The following is a 22257-nucleotide window of genomic DNA, read 5'->3' on the forward strand; positions in this document are numbered from 1 at the left end:
CATCTAGACAGGTATATGAACGGGCGGGAACAGAGGGAAGTAGACCTTGGAAAATAGGAGACAGGTTTAGATAAAGGATCTGGATCGGCGCAGGCTGGGAGGGCCGAAGGGCCTGTTCCTGTGCTGTAATTTTTTTTGTTTTTTGTTCTTTGTTCCCAGCGGGTTCAGAGGGCAGAGGCAGTAATTAACCCTCTCGATCCACCCACAGGCATAAGCCGTCAAGCATGTGTGCAAGGATTAGTGATCCAGACTGGCCAATCAAACACGGAACAATTAAACCATTGAGCACTGTATCAGGTGATGTGAGAAAGCCTGGGGCCTTTTGTTCCAACAGGTGTCATATTGAAGCGCAGCCTCCACTTTGGCATCAAATTGAGCTGCAGAAGATTGGACAGGCAGCAAGTTGGATTGGAAAGTTCACAGGTCGGTCACTGCGGCCAGTGCCTCCTTCTAGCAAGACTTCATGTCCACGGTGGAGCCTCAGCTGAAGAAAAATCTCTATTGGCGTCCCTACTCTCCACCTGGAAGGATTAAGAATTAACCGAAACACCTTCCACATTGATTAGGTTCATTCCCAAGGGTGAATTTCTAATTTCGCTTGTGATTTTCTTCCCTCCTTCCCCGATAGCTGGCGAGCTCCCCGGGGTTACGTTACCGTGGCGCCGGGTGTCCCCATCGAGTGATTATTCCTCACAGTGAGCACCAGACTGCGGAGACTGAGGAAATCCTGCTCCATAGCCAATCCGAGCAGGTCACCCAACAACTGGCCCACCCTGGGAGCAAAGAATTGAACCCAACTCCAACCAAAGGGGCCCACCTTGGTGCCAGCGACAACAGTGATCGGTATACAATGCTATCAAAGCGCACACAGGCCAAAGGATAAGTTTCAGATTCAAAAGGGACGGGGGGAAAAGCGATATGTTGGATGATCGCCCAGTTTTAAGCAACAATATTCCTTTTGTCTGACCTTAACTATGACAAATGAAGTTTGTCGTTAATAGTTTTACCATCCCTGGGACCGGTAGTGGTGCTGTACAATTGAACTGCATGTTCCCAAATCCACTGGGGACACGGGTTGGACAGGATTCCTGATTTCCCTCCACACCCATCTGAGGACTAATGGTTCTTGGCTGAGACGTCACTGCTCAAGGTGGAGAGTGGTTCCCGTTCTTTACGAAAACGAGATCATTAATGCCCGAGCAGATCTTGAGAAAATACCTCAAGAATCCGATGTTGAACCGAGGTCTTTAGAAGAATGAGGGGGGATCAAACCGAGGAGTACAAGATGCTAAAAGGTATGGATCAATTAGATGTGAAGCAGATGCTTCCTCTTATGGGGTATTCCAGAACGAGAGGCCGCAATCTTAGAATAGGAGGTAACAAATTTAAAACAGAGATGAGGAGAAACCACTTCTCCCAAAGGGTTGTGAATCTGTGGAATCCGCTACCCCAGAGTGCGGTGCATGCTGGGATAGTGAGAGTTATGGGTCAAGGTTTAGAGAACCCCAAAGTGTATCATGGAGCTCACCTGACCCACAACTTTTACTAGATTATGGCATGGGGAGCAACGGCCCACTCTACAGGTGTGGCACAGCAGAAATGGAAAAGTATTTTTTAAAACAAACAATGTTTATTCTATGAACTCAAGTCAACCTTTTTAAAACAAACAGTGAATATCTTAGCAACCATTAATTCAAAGATAACCTCCAAAGAATACAACACTAAGTAATCATTTAAGCTGTCCTTTTAACATCCAAAAGACTTAACAAACCTTTAAACAGGAGCACATTAGGTTCACATTCACTATTGAGAACATTTACATTTCTGAATTCACCAAATGATCCAGAGATAGTCTTTGGATGGCAGAGAGATCAACAGGACAGCTCTTTGTTTAATTTCAGCTGCAGCTCACTGGAAAACCCAGACACAGCCAAGCTTTTTTGCAAAGTGAAACTAAAAAGCAGAACCAGAGCTCGGCTCCACCCACACTCTGACATCACTGCAGTAACATGAGCAGCCAAACATTTCTTAAAGCGACATTCTCATGTCATGAGTAAATTTAAGGAGGAGGTAGACAGATTTTGAATATGGTAATGGGCAGGATGGTGAAGTTGAGGCCAGGATGGGATCAGCCATGATCACATTGACGGAGTGTCAGCTCGGGAGGCGAAATTGCCGAATCCCACTCCTGGGTCATGTGTTCTAGGGAGGAGACGCTCTGGCTGATTTCACAATCCAGCTCTTGGTCTGTAGCATTGTAGGTAGCAGATGAGGAATTTAGCAGCCATGATAAAATGGCGGAGCAGACTCGATGGGCCGAATGGCCTAATTCTGCTCCTGGATCTTATGAACTTATGAGCAAAGCAAATCCCATGGTCATATGGAAAGAAGAGATGGGGAGTTCTCCTCAATACCCCTGCCATTATTCATCCTTCCAAGAACATTGCTAAATCCGGTCCTTTCTTTCATTGTAGGTTGAGGTGCACAAACCGGCCACAATGTTTACCACACGGCGAAACTTTGAAAGTTCTTCCTCAGCCGTGAGTGGTGAAGGACACTCAATGTAAGTTCTTGCTGTTACACAGCTGGTCGGTTCAAAGACCAACGATGGTTCTGCTCTTGGAGGAGGAGATGTGGAATGAGGCACTGAGGAGAGTGAACTCGACCTTGTCCCGGGCAAGGCCGGGTCTCATCCAGCTGAGAGAGGTGTTCCGAGCACACCGAGGCTAGAATGAGTCGGTTATTTTGAAGGGGTGGATGATAGACGCGATCGGTGTCTTGGGGAGGGGGGGGACCCGGCATATCATGCACGCGTGTTCTGGGCGTGCTCAAAGATGGCGGACCCCTGGAGGTCCTTTTTTGAGACTATGTCGGCAATCCGGAGCCATTGGTGGCGATTCTGGGGGTTTCGGTTGTGCCGGAGGTCCGGGCGGGCGCAGCCGTCCTGCCCTTTGCCTTGCTGGTGGCGAGGAGGTGGACCCTCATGCGCTGGAGGTCGATTACACCGCCAAGCGCCTCGGCGTGGGCCGAGTGAGCTGATGGAGTTTTTACATGAAAATGAAATGAAAATGAAAGTCGCTTATTGTCACGAGTAGGCTTCAAATGAAGTTACTGTGAAAAGCCCCTAGTCGCCACATTCCGGCGCCTGTTCGGGGAGGCCGGTACGGGAATTGAACCCGCGCTGCTGGCCTGCCTTGGTCTGCTTTCAAAGCCAGCGATTTAGCCCTGTGCTAAACGAGCCCCATCTTGAGAAGGTTACAGAGCTGGACATGGGGCGGGGAGGGGGGGTGGGAAAGCGGACATGGTGGTGGGGGGTGGGGGGGTGACAGGGTGAGGGGGGGGGAACAGGGTGGGTGGGGGGGGGGGGATTCAGTCGCAAAGTTTTCCAGTTGTAAGGGAAGATGGAGGGTGGGGGAGGGGACTATTGCTGTTTGATTGTTACTCTGTGTTTTTGTAGGATTTGTATTAAAATTGTTTTAAAAATTTTATTGAAATATTTCCCCCCCCCAAAAAGTGAATCTGAATCTACTCTGTACCTTAAAACAGGTTTAGCTCCAAGGCAGCAAAGTCACAGACTCACGCGGTTCTGCCCAGACTCTCAGAGTGAAGGGTTTCTGTACCTCTCGCAATGGTTCCCACATCCTTTCCCAGCTCGGCACAGTTGTGCTTAATTCCCAATTTAAAGCATGGATTCTATTGCGGCACAATTTCAACGTTGACAATACCTCCACCCCCCTCTCCCCCCGACCCCCCCCCCCCCCCCCCCCCCCATCCCCACCCCTCCCCCAAGACACTGAGACTCCATCTCCAACGACAGGTCTGAAAAGTTCTGAAAAGTAGCGAACACTCGATTGCAAGTCACCAATCGCAGATTCACAGAATTGTCACGGGGGCAGAAGGAAGGCCATTCGGCCCATCGTGTCAGCCCCGGCTCTCCAAACGAGCATCGTCACTCAGTGCCATCCCCCTGCCTTTCACCCCCGCGCCCCCTGCACATTGCTTCCGTTCAAGTAATCATCTAATCCCCTCTTTGAAGCCTCGACTGAACCTGCCTCCACCACATTCCAGGCCCAACCATACGCTGGGTGAAATCGTTTCTTGCCTCACATCATATTTGCTTCTTTTCCAAATCGCTTTAAATCTCAATGCCCAGGTCAGACAAACAGCAGAAGAGATACCAAGTAAGGCGCGTGGTGTTCAAGCGCTGCGTCACGACAAAGTAGCTCACAGTCACGTGCATGTAATCCGAGAAAGTGCTTCAGTGGACCCTCTCCGACATTCAATAGGATCGCGGCCGATCTGGTTGTGACCTGAACTCCGGTTGATAACGTTTGACCCCTGTGTTTGTCAAGAGCTACCTCTACCTTGAAAATGTTCAATGATCCAGTGCCGCCACTCTACGGCCAAGAGAATTCCAAAGATTTACAATACCCTGAGGGTAAAAATATTCTCCTCCCCTTTGCCTTAAGTGGGAGATCCCTTATTTCTAAACTGTGTCCCCAAGTTGGAGTCTTTCCCGGAACGGGAAACATCCCATCAGCATTCAAATTGGAAAATCAATGGCCTGTAACCTACACTTTTCTGATGGGCGCTCCCAAAGAGTGAGGCACTCTGTCTGTAAGCTGCTTTCAAACTAGGCCCGAACCTCAGCCTTGGTGAGGTGGCAGTGTGAGATTCCCCTTGCCCACACCAGCAACACGTTGGGAGGACATGGTTGATGATGTAATGCCCGCCATCGTAGGCCAAGTTATGACGAAGGTCGCACAGTGGGGCCTTGCCCAACATGGAACTTGCCTGAGGTCTTCCCCAACACTTCAGAGGGAACACTCTGTCAATCTGGATTGGATATCAGTTCGGTTCTATGACTCCATAAAACCATAGAATTCCCACAGTGCAGAAGGAGGCCATTCAGCCCATCGAGTCTGCGCTGACCCTCTGAAAGAGCACCCAACCTAAGCCCACTCCCCCACCCATAACCTGCACATCCCTGGACAGTAAGGGGCAATTGATCAGGGCCAATCCACCTAATCTGCACATTTTTGGACTGTGGGAGGAAACCACAGCACCCGGAGGAAACCCACGCAGACACGGGAGGAGAACGTGCAGACTCCATATAGAGAGTCACCTGAGAGCGGAATCGAACCCGGGTCCCTGGCGCTGTGAGGCAGCAGTGCTAACCACTGTGCCGTCGTGCCACCCAATGGGCTGTATCTGCTGTCAATGCTTTGGGGAATAATAATCCCACGTAATACGTCATGTGTTTGTCCAGCATTTCTCTGAATTTAGGAAAATAAATTGTAGCTTCCATTCTGTTTGGAAAGCGATGTTATTCGGCGACGCACGCTGGTCCCATACTTCAATCCCTACATTCCGAGTCCTCTTGAATCTTCGTCACAATGTTCTGACGAAGAGTCAAACAGATTCGAAAAGTCAACTCTGTTTATTCCCCTCCTCACAGATTCCGGCTGACTTCAATCTCTCGGTCATTGTATCATTGCAAAACGACAATGCAGTAGCAATCCATCACTTCTGCTTCCACGGTCAAAATAAAATCCTCGCTTCACTCAAGGAATTGCCAAAGGATCAAACTCCAGGGCAGCCAATACAGTCAGGGTACCATGAACAGGCTTAGATGTGGGTGATTCCTGCACCAATTCCTGGTTTGTACGCCTGAAACATTTTCACCACTTTTCCTTGGATTGGATAACCGCTTCCTACCTGATCGGAGAGGCTGGTGCAGGAGCCCGTGAAGTCTTCCAGGTCGGACTTTGACCCGGCGTCACGATCGTCGATCACCAGGTCGATCGGCATCTTCCCCTTCAAGCAGCTGATGTATCGGTGGCAGAAGTTATCGCACAACTCGTGGACCTGTGGTGGGACCCGGTGAGGAAAGGGTAGAGGTTAGAGCGAGGCAAAGTCACCACGTGGGTAAGAGGGGCCACTGCGGGAAGACGTCGCCTCAACGGGAATCAAAGGCTGCCGTGAGATGGTGAGGGGGGGGGGGGGGGGGGGGGGGGGGGTTAGCAGGTATGTGGAATTCGAAACAGAAAACAGCTCAGCCATGATTCCTATATTGGGCGGCACAGCGTTTAGCAACGTTGCCTCACTGCGCCAGGGACCTGGGTCCGATTCCGGCCTCAGGTGCTTCTCTGCGCGGAGTCTGCACGTTCTCCCCATGTCAGTGTGGGTTTCCTCCGGGTGCTCCGGTTTCCTCCCACAGTTCAAAGATGTGCAGGTTGTGCGGGTTGGCCCTGCTAAATTGCCCCTTAAGTGTCCAAAAGGTTAGGTGGGGCTACCGGGGATATGGCGGGGGAGTGAGCCTAGGTTAGGGTGATCTATTGGAGGGTCGGTCCAGACTCGATGGACCAAAAGGCCTCCTTTTGCACTTTGTCGGGATTCTATGACTCGACTGAATGGCGGAGCTGGCTCGAGGGGCCAAATGGCCTATTCCTGCTCCTAATCTATACATGATAACCTCACAGAGGCATGTAAACGCTATTGGCTAAACTGGTGGCTCCGGGAAATTCTATGGACGGCATTTCCTGGCCCTTCCCGCCGGAACATCTTCCAATCCCGCCGATTGCTTGGATCCAACAACGGCACAACAAATACCGAGACAGGGTCGCGAGGTTGAAGTTACAATCAGGTAAGTCTTGATCTTCGAGTCACAGAATCCCTACAGTGCAGAATGAAGCCATTCGGCCAACCGGGCCTGCACCAACCCTCTGAAAGAGCACCTTTCCTCGGCCCACTCCCCCTGCCCTATCCCGTGACCCCACCTAACTGTTGGACACTAAGGAACAATTTAGAATGGTCAATCCACCTAACCTGTACCTATTCTGACATCTTATTGAATGGTAGCAGAGGCTCGAAAGGCCGAAGTGCCTACTCATGATCCTGCATGCTCATATGTTTGTGAAACACTAGGGTGTAGCCTGCCAAGGGTGCTGCATTGTCAGAGGAACCTGCTTTTTTGGGACATAGAAACATAGGAACTAGGAGCAGAAGTCGCCAATTTAGCCCTTCGAGTCTGCTCTGCCACTCAATCAGATCAGGGTTCACTAACGCCCCGTTAGGGAAGGAAATCTGCCGACCTTACCCGGTCTGGCCGACACGTGACTCCAGACCCCACCGCAATGCGGTGGACTCTGGAATGAGCGAGCGAGCCACTCAGATCAAGGCCAATAAGGGATGGGGCAACGCATGCTGTGAATGAACAATAAGATATATTCCTGTGGAATTATTCATGTGGATCGCAAACCGATCAGAAGTGAAAATGGGAATAGGGACAAAAGCTTTGATGATATATTGCATGCACGCCTAATAAGGCATTGGTCAGTTACGCGTCTAATCAAATTTCACTATCCTCCCACATTTAAACAAATGGCACATTTAGTCAAGATCACTGGATCATTGTGCGTGAATTATTAGCTTGGTAGTTATGGTATTTAGGATTACCATATTATAAAGCTATTTCTACAATGTTTGAATTAGATTTGCTGTCATGGCAATGACTCAAATTCATGTCCACTGGCCAATGTAATTGGCTAAAAGCAAAATATAGAACATACAGTGCAGAAGGAGTCCATTCGGCCCATTGAGTCTGCACCGACCCACTTAAGCCCTCATTTCCACCCTATCCCCATAACCCAATAACCCCTCCTAACCTTTTTTGGACACTAAGGGCAATTTAACATGGCCAACCCACCTAACCTGCACGTGTTTGGACTGTGGGAGGAAACCGGAGCACCCGGAGGAAACCCACGCAGACACGGGGAGAACGTGCAGACTCCGCGCAGACAGTGTCCCAGCGGGGAATCGAACCTGGGACCCTGAAGCCACAGTGCGAACCACTTGTGCTACTATGCTGCATGAGAGAGCTGGCACAAGGGAGGGAATTATAGTCGGAAGTTGCCGTGACTTAGAAAGCGCCGTCAGGCAGGGGAAGCTGAAGAAGATTCAATCGGGGTTTTCAAAAATACTTGCAAGGGAGAAAAAGCAATTGCCAGACTGTGGGGAAAGAGCAGGGAGGTGCGACTAACTGGATAAGAGAGCTAGCAGAGATATTATGGGCCGAAGGCCAGTAAGATTCTCTTTGCTTCTGGTACACGATCTGAAAAATAGTTTAGAATTTGCCTTATTTCTCAAGCAGCTAAAAGGTTAAAACACAGCTACACCAATTCACAGAAAACGCATTTCTCATTCATTGCTGTGTTAACATGTGGCCACTCTTAGGAAGTTGGGATGAAATGAAAAGTGGATGAAAAAGAAACGGAAAGGGATTTAGCTGCACCAAGGGCTTGTGAAATGCAGATTAGTCCAGAAGGAAGGTGAAAGAGACACTTCGTTCAGAAAAGTGGAGACTGGCAGTCTTGGGGCCTAGATCACAGCCATGCCCAGTTGCAAAGCAGGACTCTCACTCAGCATGAAACTGTTGTTCAGAAAAGAAAGTAGGAGAAGAAGCTACGTGCGTTAGACCCCGGAAATCCTACTCAAAACTAGAAGAAAGATCCCCAAAAGAAATTTGCAGGTCCTGTGCGGTAATTATTTGGCTCATGGTGTTAAAACCAATGGGATGTTGTTTTGGGGACAGTGTATTCTCAGGGTTTAGGAAAGTAAATAGATTTGTATTGAGGGGGATAAATTAAGCATACTGTCTGGGTTTTGTAGCTGATTATCAATGTTGTTCTTTGCTGTTGATTTGTTTTAAATAACATTTTGTAATTTGAATAATTTAGACTGACCACCTTTTCCTCATCTCTTTTCTCACATTTTGTTTTCCAAATTGCAAAGGTAAATGATCAAGAACCAAATGTTCCGCGTTTCCCTTCTGGAAGTTAGGGCGCCCTCGCATTGAACGCCAGAGGGATCCATAACACCATTCTCTATCCTCACATCAGCATCAGCCGCGCCCAATGTACCTCAGTCTCGCCTCAGGACACAAAAGATTGAGGGTTCAAATTGCTCGCCAGAATTTGACCATTTCATGCAGGTTGACACTACGCTAAGTGAGATGCTACACTGCCAGAGGTGCCACGTTCAGAACAGAGGGTGCGCTGTGGGTCTGTCTCAAGGGGAAATTAAAAGATCCCATTGATCTGTTTCGAAGCAGAGCACGGGGAGTTATATCTGGGGCTCTGGCTAATTGTTATTCCTCAGTCAGCACCGCTTCATAAATGGTCAAGAATTGAGAGTTGGCCTCGGTAATGGCGATCATGAAATTATCATCAATTGTCCTAAAAACCCATCTGGTTCACTAATGTCCTTCAGGGAAGGAAATCTGCCGTCCTTACCCGGTCTGGCCTACATGTGGCTCCAGACGCCACAGCTATGGGGTTGACTCTTCACTGAAGTGACCGAGCGAGCCGCTCAGTTCAAGGGCGATTAGGGATGGGCAACATATGCCAGGCCCAGCCCAGCGACGTCCACACCCCGTGAAAGAATGAAGAAAAACGCCACCTGGTCGTTACAGCATTGCTGCTTGTGGGAGTTTGCAGTGTGCATATCGATTGCCTCATTTACTGCAACGAAACAGGGACTGCATTTCAAAGCTGCAGCCAGGATTCCCCATTCCCACCGGCAGCGCACCCCCGTCGGTGGGATTCCCAGTGGGAATTCCCCATGGGAAATCCCATTGACAAAACGGGGGAGGGAGGAGGGAGCAGGGAATTCCCCCCCCCCCCCCGCCACAGCCGACGAACAGCGTGCCATCGAAAAACAGGCGGCTGGGGGAAGCGGGGAAATGGCGAACCCCATGCCACATCATTGCCTGCAGAGTGGGATTGCCTGGGATGTTGGGGGGTGGGGGGGGGCGGGGCGGTGGTTATTCAAGGCGCTATATAAATGAAAATCTTTCCATTACATAACTTTAGACCTTCTCAACGCCCGCCCACCCCACCCCCCCGATGACCCTCCCCCCCCCCCCCCCCCCAACGCACCACCGCGCCATCCCCACCCCACCCCACCCAGTCTGTTCCTCCACCTACGGCAGTCAAGCCTGGTCTCACCAAACCATTGTCCTCTCTCCTAATCCCTTCCCATCCTCGGAAGGGTCCTGTGATAAGGATTTTGGTCCCTCGCCATAGTTTTTAACAATAAACCCCCCCCCCCCCACCACCACCACCCGTCAGCTTCCTCAGAGAGATGCGACGTTGAGTTTGGCAACTTTAGTTGGAAACGTAGAAAAAAAATAGTAGCAGGAGGAGGCCATTCGGCCCTTCGAGACCGCTCCGCCATTCGTGACGATCGTGGCTGATCATCCAACTCATTAGCCTAATCCTGCTTTCCCACCCCAAACCAAATCCTTTGATCCCATAATATCTAACTGCTTCCTGAACATCGGAATTCTCTGTCAGCGGTCTCCTCCAGTCCCCTCGCCCCCGGGTGGAAGGTGCTGCTGCCTCAGGGGCCTTGGTGAGTAACTGCAGTGCAGTCGAAGAGGAACAGAACACTTTAAAAATATACCTCCATGTAAAGGGAGGGGTTCTTGGTGTCCAAAGATGGGCAGGTTAGCGGGTTAGAGGGATAGGGCGAGTGGGTGGGCCGAGGGAGGCTGCTCTTTCAGAGGGTGGTTGCAGACTCGATGGGCCGAATGGCCTCCTTCTGCACTGTAGGGTGGCTGCAGACTCGACGGGCCGAATGGCCTCCTTCTGCACTGTAGGGTGGTTGCAGGCTCGATGGGCCGAATGGACTCCTTCTGCACTGTAGGGTGGTTGCAGACTCGATGGGCCGAATGGCCTCCTTCTGCACTGTAGGATGGTTGCAGACTCGATGGGCCGAATGGCCTCCTTCTGCACTGTCGGGATTCAATGGTGCTCAATCAGGCACTCTCATCAAAAAACGTTTTGCAACTTGAAGAGTGTTGCCTCTCTTGACAAGATTGTTTTCCTGGGATAGAAACTCATGATAATTATTCTACAATGAATCCCTGACTGGGTAAGGCCTGGGGCGCTGAGCATTGTCAACGCCGAGACTGACTCGGCTTCAGTTGTCAGACTCGCTCGGAGACGTCGAGAGAAGCGGTGCAATGACACTCTGATGCAGTAGGGGGCAGCCTTGTGTGGTTTCTTACGGGGGGGGGGGGGGGGGGGGGGGTCGGTTACAGGAAGGTATTCGGCCTGCCCTGTCTGTACCTGCTCCCTGCAGGAGCCACCCTCCTGTTGCCGCCGCCCCCCATCTCCCGCCTTCTCCCCCCAAGCCTGCACATTCCTCAGATAACAATCCAACTCCCACTTCAGAAGCCGCCTGTCCCGTAGGCCCAGGCTGTGCGTTCCAGGCCTTTGCCCCTCACTGCGTGTAACAATCCGTCCAATAACGGGCCCGGTGAAGATTATCATAGAATTTACAGTGCAGAAGGAGGCCATTCGGCCCATCGAGTCTGCACCGGCTCTTGGAAAGAGCACCCGACCCAAGTTCTACACCTCCACCCTATCCCCATAACCCAGTAACCCCACCCAACACAAAGGGCAATTTTCGACACTAAGGGCAATTTAGCACGGCCAATCCACCTAACCTGCACATCTTTGGACTGTGGGAGGAAACCGGAGCACCCGGAGGAAACCCACGCACACACGGGGAGGACGTGCAGACTCCACACAGGCAGTGACCCAGCGGGGAATCGAACCTGGGACCCTGGAGCTGTGAAGCAATTGTGCTATCCACAATGCTACCGTGCTGCCCTTTGAGGTGAGAGGCAGCACAATACAAGGGGCTGAATTCTCCCAAAATGAGACTATGTCCCGGCGCTGGCGTAAAAACGGTGGAGTTGTACTCCAGACATCCCTTTCAAAAAGTGGAACGAATTCCCAGCCCTGCCGGGGACAAGCCGTGATCCGGAGTGAATCTCGCAGCTTTTGCTGCAGATACGGGCTCCCGCACATCCGGGTCAGAGGTCGCGCATGTGCATACCGGCGGCCTCCAGCGGCCGCACTCAGCTCCATGGCGGACTCGGCCCGCGGAGCCACAGCAAAGAAAGAGACCCCCCCCCCCGATTGGTCTGCTCCCGACCAGGGTGGAGGTACACTGGGCGGGGCTCAGGCAATGGGCCCCCCACCCCCAGCGGCGTGGCCTACTCCGCGGTCACGCCGATTTTCGAGGCCCGGGGAATCGGGGGACTGGGCCGGGCCCCGATTACGGCCTGAAAGTGGATCCTACGCAGCGATTTTGGAGCGGAGCCTGCGGAGGATCCAGCCCAAGGTGTTGTTGTTGCGACTGGAACAGAGCCCCCAATATTTTCATGTGTTTGGAGGGGGATGGGATGGGGGGGGGGGGTTGGTTGGAAAGGAAGGATAAGTGTGACAGACTATAGACGGGAAACCCCAAGTATGGGTTCAATGAACCACCTGTAGGCCCCAGGACAGAGCTTAAATCGATTTTCAATCCTGATTTCCCACCTGATTGGCTGGCGGCCTTGCCTGTCTGTGGTGTGGGGAGGCCTTCTGTCCAGGTAAGGAGACAATGAGAGATTATCGTGGGGGTCTCAGGGTTAAAGAGGCCACGGGGCTAGAGGGATAGGTGAGGTTAGATTGCGGTCATGGGGACGGGGGACGGGGGGGGGGGTGGGTTAAGATGGTGAATTGGGGAGGGGGGCGAGACGGCACATGGAGGGTGGTGGGAACAGATCACAGTGGAGGCTGGTTTACTGGCAACGTTGTTGGGCCGAAACAAATGTTCCTGCTCCCGGCCCACAAGCAGTGCGATAAAAGCGCTGACCTCCTGGGCTCCAGTCCTCCTCACCTCCCATTACCTGTCGGGTTTCCTAAAGCCGCGGGGGCGACCCTGCGCGTGGTGTGTGAGCTGCCCCGCTCAGGGGAGGAGGCCCATCAGCGGCCTCCTTAATCCTGTAAAAGCCGGCCCGCACAAGGACCGTGCCGCAGAGCATCCCCGGCTGGGATTCGAACTGTTGCTTGGCAACACTTTCCTCTTGGGAATGAACTATTTTTTGACTGTCCTTTCCGGAACTCCTCCATGATTACGAACGGATTGGCGATCAACCCCCCCCCGCCCCCCCCCCCCCCCCCCCCCCCCCGCCCCCCACAGCCACCTCCATCCCGTCTCAGTTAAAATGGGCGGGATCAATCAAAGCGGGTTGGCGGTGGGGTGGGTGGTGTATCGGCCATGAAATCTTTGAGCTGTGTGAGGCGTGGCTCGGTTGGTAGGAGCCTTGCCTCTAAGCTGTGAGGTTCGGGATTCAAACGCCCCCCCCCGCCCCCCCCCCCCACCCCTTCCCTCAATGGCACACAAATGGTAAGGGTGGAGCTCAAGTACAGTACCGAGGGTTTGCAGCAGCGCCGGAAGGGCTATTTTTCAGATGAAGGGGCTGCAATCGCCTGGGCCTACGCCCTCACCCAAAATAAGTCCACCCGGCTTTCTGGGGGTTTAAATGACTCCCAAACCATTCGGGGGGGGGGAGGGGGGGGGGGGGGAAGAGAGTTCAGTCTGCACCGAACCTGTGCTGTCCTGGGAGTCTTTAAGACTTAAATCGATTGCCTCAAATTGGTATGATTTAACTGGGGGGGGGGGGGGTCTCGGAATCCTCTTGATAGATTATTTCGAGTCCAGCCGACCGACACGATATACGTGAAGATTATCATCCATCCGCAATGCAACTCCTGATAGAGTATCTATTTAAATTCAGTGCTAAGCTTCCCCAGCAACCCAACAGGTAAAGACATCAGCACTGTGCAACTGATATGGAGCAAAGGGGCACAGCTTTGATTCCCGGTGTGGGGGTGACAGGGCCTCCCACCCCCCCCCCCTCCCCCGAACAAACACCTCCCCCACCACTCCTTCCACACACTCCCCATCCCTCACCCCCACCACCCTCTCCGCCACCACCTCCTCTCTCCCTCTTCCCCCCCCACCCCCCCGTCTCTCCCCATCCCTCCCCTGCCCACCACCCCCCCCCCCGCCCATCCACCCCCCTCCCCCCGCCCCCCTCCTCGCCCCCGTGCCGCCACGTGTTCCGAGGTCAGCCGAGGACGCGGCGGGGTTCGTCCGCGATGCCCCGCCCGGCCAAGCAGCCCGCCCTCACTCTCGCAGTGGAGATGACTTCCCAGCGGATGGTTGGTAGGGGAGGGGAGGGGGCTGGGGGGGGGGGGGGGGGGGGGGGAGGGTGGAAAGGTGGAGCGAAGCAGTGAGCTGCTGGCAGCCTTGATTCCGAAGCGCCTGTGTGTCTGAGGGAGGCCTTGGCGGAGAGATGACGAGGGGTGTGGTGGTGGTGGTGGTGGTGGGGTGGGGTGGGGGGGAGCCGGTCAAAAGGGAGCGTTCTTTCCACAGCAGTCACATAAAGTGATGCTTCCCAGACTTCCAGACAAGCAGCGCAATAAATCACTCCCCACATACCACAGGCCTTTGGAAGCCTCCTCGCCCTTATCAAGTCTGCTTTGCTTTGGAGCAGCCGCAGAGATAGGCCCGGGAGCCATTCCAAGCCGGTAACATAAGCAGACATTCGGATGATGTCACCCAACTGGGAGGGCAAAGTTCAAAGCAGCCCGTAACCGTCATTTGAACCCTGGGATGGGATTACAGCCTGCAGATCAATCCTAGAGTCGCAGGTTCTGAAACGCATGGGGCCTTTGATCCCATCCTGACTCGCAGCCTGGAGGGGGGGGGGGGGGGGGAGGAGGTGGGGGGGGAAGGGAGAGGGGGGGTGGGGGGTGGGGAGGGGGGGGGGGTCCTCGTCATGCTCTGGCTGTCTATGCTGAGAGGGCCACCGATTGGATGGGCTGCTTATCAAGGCGCCCGTCAAATCTTGCAGCCAGGATAAGGAAGAAAATAAAAGCCCCCGTCCGGCTTGGCTGGGGACGAGGAGAAAGGGAAGCAGATAGTTCTACGTTTGTATAGCGCCTTCCGGGAGCGCCGGGTGCTTTCTAGCCAGCGATCGGAGAAGGTTGGGACTGTCCTCTTTGCGGAGGGCCCGGGGGTAGGGGGTGGGGGTGGGGGGGGGGGGGGGGGGATTTGATCCAGATGTTCAAAATCACGAGGGGCCTGGCAGAGAGGGCGGGGGAGAGACGGCCCCCGTTCGTGAGCGGATCAAGAACGGGGCCGTAGATTCTGAAGAACTTCCGCATCATCCTCCTCCTTTAGAATCATCGAGCTTCACGGCACAGAAAGAGGCCGTTCGGCCCATCGTGTCTGCACCGGCCATCCAACACCGATCCATTCTAATCCCACTTTCCAGCATTTGATCCGCGGCGTTTCCAATGCTCATCGAGATGCTTCTTAAACGTTGTGAGGGTTCCCGCCTCCATCAGCCGTTCAGGCAGCGAGTTCCAGATTCCCGCTACCCTCTGGGTGAAAAGGCTTCTCCTCAACTCCCTTCCTAACCGTCTACCTCTTAGGTTAAACCGATGCCCCCCTGGTTATTGACCCCTCTACACGGCGCGGTGGCACAGTGGTTAGCACCGCTGCCTCAAAGCGCCAGGGACCCTCTCGCTCTTAATGGTACACAGGAGCTGGTTTAGCTCACTGGGCTAAATCGCTGGCTTTTAAAGCAGACCAAGCAGGCCAGCAGCACGGTTCGATTCCCGTACCAGCCTTCCCGGACAGGCGCCGGAATGTGGCGACTAGGGGCTTTTCACAGTAACTTCATTGAAGCCTACTCGTGACAATAAGCGATTTTCATTTTTCATTTTTTCAGGAATCACCTTTGGACTGGCCGTGATTTTAGCTGCCAATATTTTTCCACATCCGCTCTTTGTTTTCGCGATGCCATTTTCCACTTTACGTCTGTATTTCCAGTGCTCCTTCGGACCTTCCGATATTTTTTATTTTTGCGACTGTTGTAAGCTTTCTTCACCTGCTCTATCTGAACCTGTGTGTTTCTAGATAGCCGGGGGGGGTGGGGGGGGGGGGGGGTGGGGGGGGGGGAGATCAGAGATGATGACCATGAGGGGGGGTGGGGGGGGGGGCGGAGATCAGAGATGATGACCATGAGGGGGGGGGGGGGGGGAATCAGAGATGACGACCATGACAAACACCATCGATTGTTGTAGAAACCCGTCTGGTTCACTAATGTGGGACGGAAATCTTACCCGGTCTGGCCTAACCCACAGCGATGTGATCGACTCTCGACTACCCTCCCCCCCCCCCCCCCCCCTCTGAAAATGGCTGAGCGAGACACACAGTTCAAGGGCAATTAGGGATGGCAACAAATGCTGGGTCCAACATTCTCCGTCTTCTCCTTTCTCTCTCGAAGTCAACAGTCCCAGTTTCCCTCCTCTGGCCACTCGACTGAAGTCCCCTTGTGCTCCTCACCCAGAGGGTGTTTGGAGCCTGGAATTAGCTTCCTGAGGGGAGGGGGGGGGGTCGTTGTGGAGAGGGGTGTGTGTGGGGGGGGGGGGGGGGTTGGGGGCAGGGGGGATGCGAGGGGGGGGGCGTTGGGAAGAGGGGGGGGTGGGTGGGCAGCTGAGGCAGATTTGATCGAGGTGTTGAAAAGGGAATCAGATTGCTGTCCGAAAAGAGGGAATTGTGCAAGGTCACGGGGGTAAGGATTGGGGGATTGGGGCTCGGGTAGACTGCGCTCTCAGAGAGCCGGTACAGACCCGATGGGCCGAATGGTCTCCTTCTGCGCTCTGAAGCTTCCCCGGCGGCTGGAGCCATCCGGGTCAATCCTGCCCTGTGCTCTCCCTAAAACCTTGGCGTGCTAAAGTGAGGTGGCCCAAATCAGGCACTGTACTGGCTGCTGAGGCCTAGCCGTTGAGGCCTACTGGGAGTTTTGTGAAGGTTCGACAGAGCTTAGCTCTTGTAGTCTGCGCCCCTCTTTGCACAATCCAGCAAAGTTGCCTTTTTAAATCATTCCTTCAATGTATTTTATTCCAAACATATTCAAAGGTACAAAAACATAAATAAATCAGAAAACAGTCCACACTCCCCCTTTTCACCCCCACCCTCCTCCCCCACCCTCTTTAATTTTCTTAGCTGTTCATGAGCTCCCATATTTCCAGATATTCTTGCGTGTTACTCATTTGTTTTTGTTGTTTTTTTAATTAAGCAGTTCACGATCACCCCCCCCCCCTCTCCATCTGAAGGCTCAGGCTGAATCCCATTGGCAGCCAAATCTGTGAGGAGCTACGCAGATAAGTACAGCAGCCCCCCCCCCCCCCCCCCCCCCCAGGCTCGATGTCCGTTCTGTGCGCTGATCCATGGCAAAGGCCGGTGGTTTGCAGGCGCCGCAACCAACCTCGGCGTGACACGGTGAGGAAGGGGAGCCCAGTGGGGAAAGGAAAGTGTCATTTAACAGCCGGAATTGCCCGTCGCTGCCCCCTGCTGGGCCCTAGGGTGTCTGCAGGCCACGTGAGGATGGGGCGGACTCGAATCTCAGGGTTCCTCTCCTTCACTGCCAACGGGCCCACAGGTGGAACACCCAGACTGACACGGGAACGAGGACCATCAGACTGGGACGCTTATAGGCCCATCGCAAGATTCTCCTCGGAGAGAGGGAGGCCGAGAGGAGATTTGATCGAGATGTTCAAAATCATGAGGGGGGGGGGGTCTGGACAGAGTAGACGGGGAGAAACTGTTGCTGCTCGGGAAAGGATGGAGGACGAGGGGGGGGCACAGATTTAAAGTGATTTGTAAAAGAAGCAAACCTGATGTGTGAGAAAAAAAAACGTTTTCACCCAGCGAGTGGTTGGGGTCTGGAATGCACGGCCTGGAAGTGTGGAGGAGGCAGCTTCAATCGAGGCTTTCCAGAGGGGATTAGATGATTATTTGAATAGAAATAATGTGCGGGGGGGGGGGGGGGGGGGGCGCGGGGGTAAAAGGCAGAGGATTGGCACTGAATCACGATGCTCGGTTGGAGAGCCGGGGCTGGCTCAATGGGCCTCCTTCTGCGTCCGCGACCTGACATCAGGCCAAGACCTCCTGAGGTAGACGAGAAAAAGACCCGCTGTTTACAAAATGCCGGAACGAACGATGGGACATTATGAACCGGGGTGACATCAGCAGGCATCATCCACGTCACCTCCACTGGCTTCAGAAGCCATCCCCGCTTTTTTTTTTAGCTCCCAGCAGCCGACTCAAAAGGCCATTTTCGATAACCGGGCATTCTTTTTGTAAAGCGCCTCCCGGAATCGCAATCCGACAGTTGCTCCCCTTTTTGCCCCCTCCCTCGGCCCGCTTATCATTGAAATCCGCCCTTCAAGGTTTGTTTTCCGAAATGTCTGCACTCCGATCTCTCTCAGTAAGAGTGCCGTCAACCATGTCCAAATGGCCTTGACAGAGTGGACAGTCTGAGGCTTTCTCCCCAGACTGGAAGAGTCAATTATTAGGGGACAGGTTGAAAGCGCAAGGGGCAAAGTTCAGAGGAGATGTACGAGGTAAGTTTTTTTTTTACACAGAGGGTAGCGGGTGCCTGGAACTCGCTGCCGGAGGAGGTGGTGGAAGCCGGGACGATAGTGACGTTTAAGGGGCGTCCTGACAAATTAATTAATGAATGGGATGGGAAAAGAGGGATACGGGCCCAGGAAGTGAGGCAAATGGACTCCAGAAGCGCAGAAGGTTTTAGGTTCGACGGGGCATCATGGTCGACGCAGGCTTGGAGGGCCGAAGGGCCTGTTACTGTGCTGTACTTTTCCTTGTTCTTCGTCCCCAGCTCATCACAGCTACCCCCCCGCCCCACCCCACACCGTCTTCCAGCCCCCCCCCCCCCCCCCCCCCCTTCCCAACAGCCCTCTGAAATCGGATCTATTTTCAAAGGAATTCCCAGAATGACCGCCCCCACCCCCTGGAGATAGAATCCCTCGCGAGTCGGCTACGCTCACTCACAGAGCCCATTGGGTTGAACTCGCCATTCACTCCGTGTCCCACGGCCCTTAAACATGAAACCCCCCCCCCTCCCTCTGTCTTGCGTGTAACTCCTTTGATCCCACTCTCTTTCCCTGCCCCCCCCCCCCCCCCCCCCACATTTAAACACGACCAGCGAAATAAATGCTTCTCATTTCCTTCTTCCAGGCTGTGCTGCTCGAACACGAACTTTCTTTCACTGCCAGTGGACGTCCCTCTGAAATGTGTCCAATTTGATATAAATGAAAAAGTCACGGGGCGCGGGAGTGACCCCGGCGTGCGCTAAACCGCCTTGCGCCGAGCCGTGTTGGCTTCTCTACACCTTGCTATCGATTGCATTCAGGGAAACGGCCTTTGGAGCAAGAAGGACTTCCTGGTGGATTCCGTCCAGCAGGAGCTGATTTAATAATCTGATTTAGGGTTAATGAGGCTGAAAATTTTTCCTTATTTTTTTTTCCCCGAGGTGAAATTGCTCCATGGAGAGAAATAGCTGAGATGTAGATACATAAAACCCAGGCACCCATTGCAAATAGCACCACATACTCACATCCTCTCGTTCACAGCAGCAGGCCCAGGCATTTTCGGAGTAATTAAAAATAATTACAGCAGAAATACGACACATACTCCCACTTGCAACGTTTACATTGCACATGTAACGTGTTGCCCGCTAAGCAGCCCCAGATGTGATATTTAGATTTCACGTAACGTCATTGCTGAACAGGTCGCAGATATGTTCGGGGGACAGGCACAAGCTGTCGAAGTTTTGCACCTTGCACTCATCAGGACAATGCGCAAGGGCGGCACGCTGGCGCAGTGGTTCGCATGCCGCCTACGGAGGAGAGGACCCGGGTTCGATCCCGGCCCAGGTCACTGTGTGGAGTTTGCACATTCTCCCCATGTCTGTGTGGGTTTCACCCCACACAACCCAAAGATGTGCAATTTAGGTGGATTGGCCAGGCTAAATTGCCCCTTAGTTGGGAAAAAATATTTGGGTACTCAAAAATTTTTTTTTTAATAAAAGGACAACGCAAATGTCAAGAACAAAGAAAATAGGGCAGCACGGTGGCCTAGTGGTTAGCACAACTGCCTCACGGCGCTTAGGTCCCAGGTTCGATCCCGGCTCTGGGTCACTGTCCGTGTGGAGTTTGCACATTCTCCCAGTGTCTGCATGGGTTTCGCCCCCACAACCCAAAAATGTGCAGAGTAGGTGGATTGGCCACGCTAAATTGCCCCTTAATTGGAAAAAATAATTGGGTAATCTAAATTTATTAAAAAAAAGAACAAAGAAAATTACAGCACAGGAACAGGCCCTTCGGCCCTCCCAGCCTGCACCGATCCAGATCCTTTATCTAAACCTGTCTCCTATTTTCCAAGGTCTACCTCCCTCTGTTGCCGCCCATTCATATACCTGTCTAGATGCCTCTTAAATGATGCTATCGTGCCCGCCTCTACCACCTTCGCTGGTAAAGCGTTCCAGGCACCCACCACCCTCTGCGTAAAAAAGTTTCCACGCACATCTCCCTTAAACTTTCCCCTTGTAACTGACACCCCCACTCCTTGAAAAAGCTTGTTGCTATCCACCCTGTCCATACCTCTCATAATTTTGTAGACCTCAATCAGGTCCCCCCTCAACCTCTGTCTTTCCAACGAAAACAATCCTAATCTACTCAACTTTTCTACATAGCTAGCACCCTCCATACCAGGCAACATCCTGGTGAACCTCCTCTGCACCCTCTCCAAAGCATCCACATCCTTCTGGTAATGTGGCGACCAGAACTGCACGCAGTATTCCAAATGTGGTCTAACCAAAGTCCTATACAACTGTAACATGACCTGCCGACTCTTGTACTCAATACCCCGTCCGATGAAGGCAAGCATGCTGTATGCCTTCTTGACCACTCTATCGACCTGCGTTGCAACCTTCAGGGTACAATGGACCTGAACTCCCAGATCTCTCTGTACATCAATTTTCCCCAAGACCCTTCCATTGACTATAGTCAAGCGAACAACTATTTATATTTCATAGAAAAGGGCTTTGATTGGTTATAAATAATATTTTCATTATATATGTCGTACGTCACTAAACATCCCCCGTATATTTAGATTATTATTATGACATGAATATTGCGATGCATGCATTTTAAATATGTTTAGGTGATTTTCCTGAAGGTTATGAGGTTTTTGGACATTGCGCTGTACTGGCAATCTCTCCATCTCCTGTAGCTAATCACGCCGATTGATTGCGAGGAGCCAGTGTTGGCTAATAGAACATACAGTGCAGAAGGAGGCCATTTGGCCCATCGAGTCTGCACCGACCCACTTCAGCCCTCACTTCCACCCTATCCCCGTAACCCAATAACCCCTCCTAACCTTTTAGGACGCTAAGGGACAATTTAGCATGGCCAATCCACCCTAACCTGCACGTGTTCAGACTTGGTGGGAGGAAACCGCAGCTCCCGGAGGAAACCCACGCAGACACGGGGAGAACGTGCAGACTCCACACAGACAGCGACCCAAGCCGGAATTGAACCTGGGATCCTGGAGCTGTGAAGCGATTGTGCTAACCACTGTGCTACCGTGCTGCCCAAATAATCTTGTAGCTATTTATATTTACAGGGGAGCATTTATTTAACAGTCTAGCCACAAAATAATCGTTACCCTTCGTTGCCCCGCCGCTTCCCAACTGTGAAGGGTCAGAAGGATAATAAGAAGAAGAGGCAGCGAAACTGGAAGGTGTGGGGAGAATGAGATTTCAATGTCAGTGTAGGAATTAGCATTGAAGAGGTGGAGAGAATTCATCTGTGTGAAAAGAGAGAGAGGGAAATAATAACGGCAGGGAGGAATGAGACGAATGAGGGAGAAGATATGCATGGAATGAGAAAAGGATCAATGACGGGAGTAATTGGACGTTTATTTGCCTCCGTCGCTGCAACATTCAACCAATGTCCCTCAGGGCGATTGGCATTAAATAGTTAATGATCACATGACGCAGGTTTAGAGGCACAAATGAGACAGCACAGACACACCCCGTCACACACACACACACACACACCCCGTCACACACACACCAAGTCACACATACACACACCCCGTCACACACACACACACCCCGTCACACACACACACACCCCGTCACACACACACACACCCCGTCACACACACACACACACCGTCACACATACACCCCGTCACACACACCCCGTCACGCACACACCCCGTCACGCACACAACCCGTCACACACACACACACCCCGTCACACACACACACACCCCGTCACACACACACCCCGTCACACACACACACACCCCGTCACACACACACACACCCCGTCACACACACACCCCGTCACACACACACCCCGTCACACACACACCCCGTCACACACACACACACCCCGTCACGCACACAACCCGTCACACACACACCCCGTCACACACACACACACCCCGTCACACACACACCCCGTCACA

General features: G+C 52.8%; 1 protein-coding gene across 8 annotated transcripts in view; it reads right to left on the minus strand.

Annotated features, from left to right (window-relative positions):
* Nucleotides 1–22257, minus strand: part of LOC119957896 (homeobox protein Meis1-like) — a 198260-nt gene that overhangs the window by 125083 nt on the left and 50920 nt on the right. For all 8 annotated transcript variants that reach the window (XM_038786082.1, XM_038786080.1, XM_038786079.1 and 5 more), the window contains one exon: nucleotides 5719–5868. In XM_038786082.1, coding sequence (XP_038642010.1) covers nucleotides 5719–5868 — 150 coding nt within the window. The remainder of the gene's footprint in view (nucleotides 1–5718; nucleotides 5869–22257) is intronic.

Source organism: Scyliorhinus canicula, chromosome 27 (assembly GCF_902713615.1).
Source record: "Scyliorhinus canicula chromosome 27, sScyCan1.1, whole genome shotgun sequence".
Lineage (NCBI taxonomy): Eukaryota > Metazoa > Chordata > Chondrichthyes > Carcharhiniformes > Scyliorhinidae > Scyliorhinus > Scyliorhinus canicula.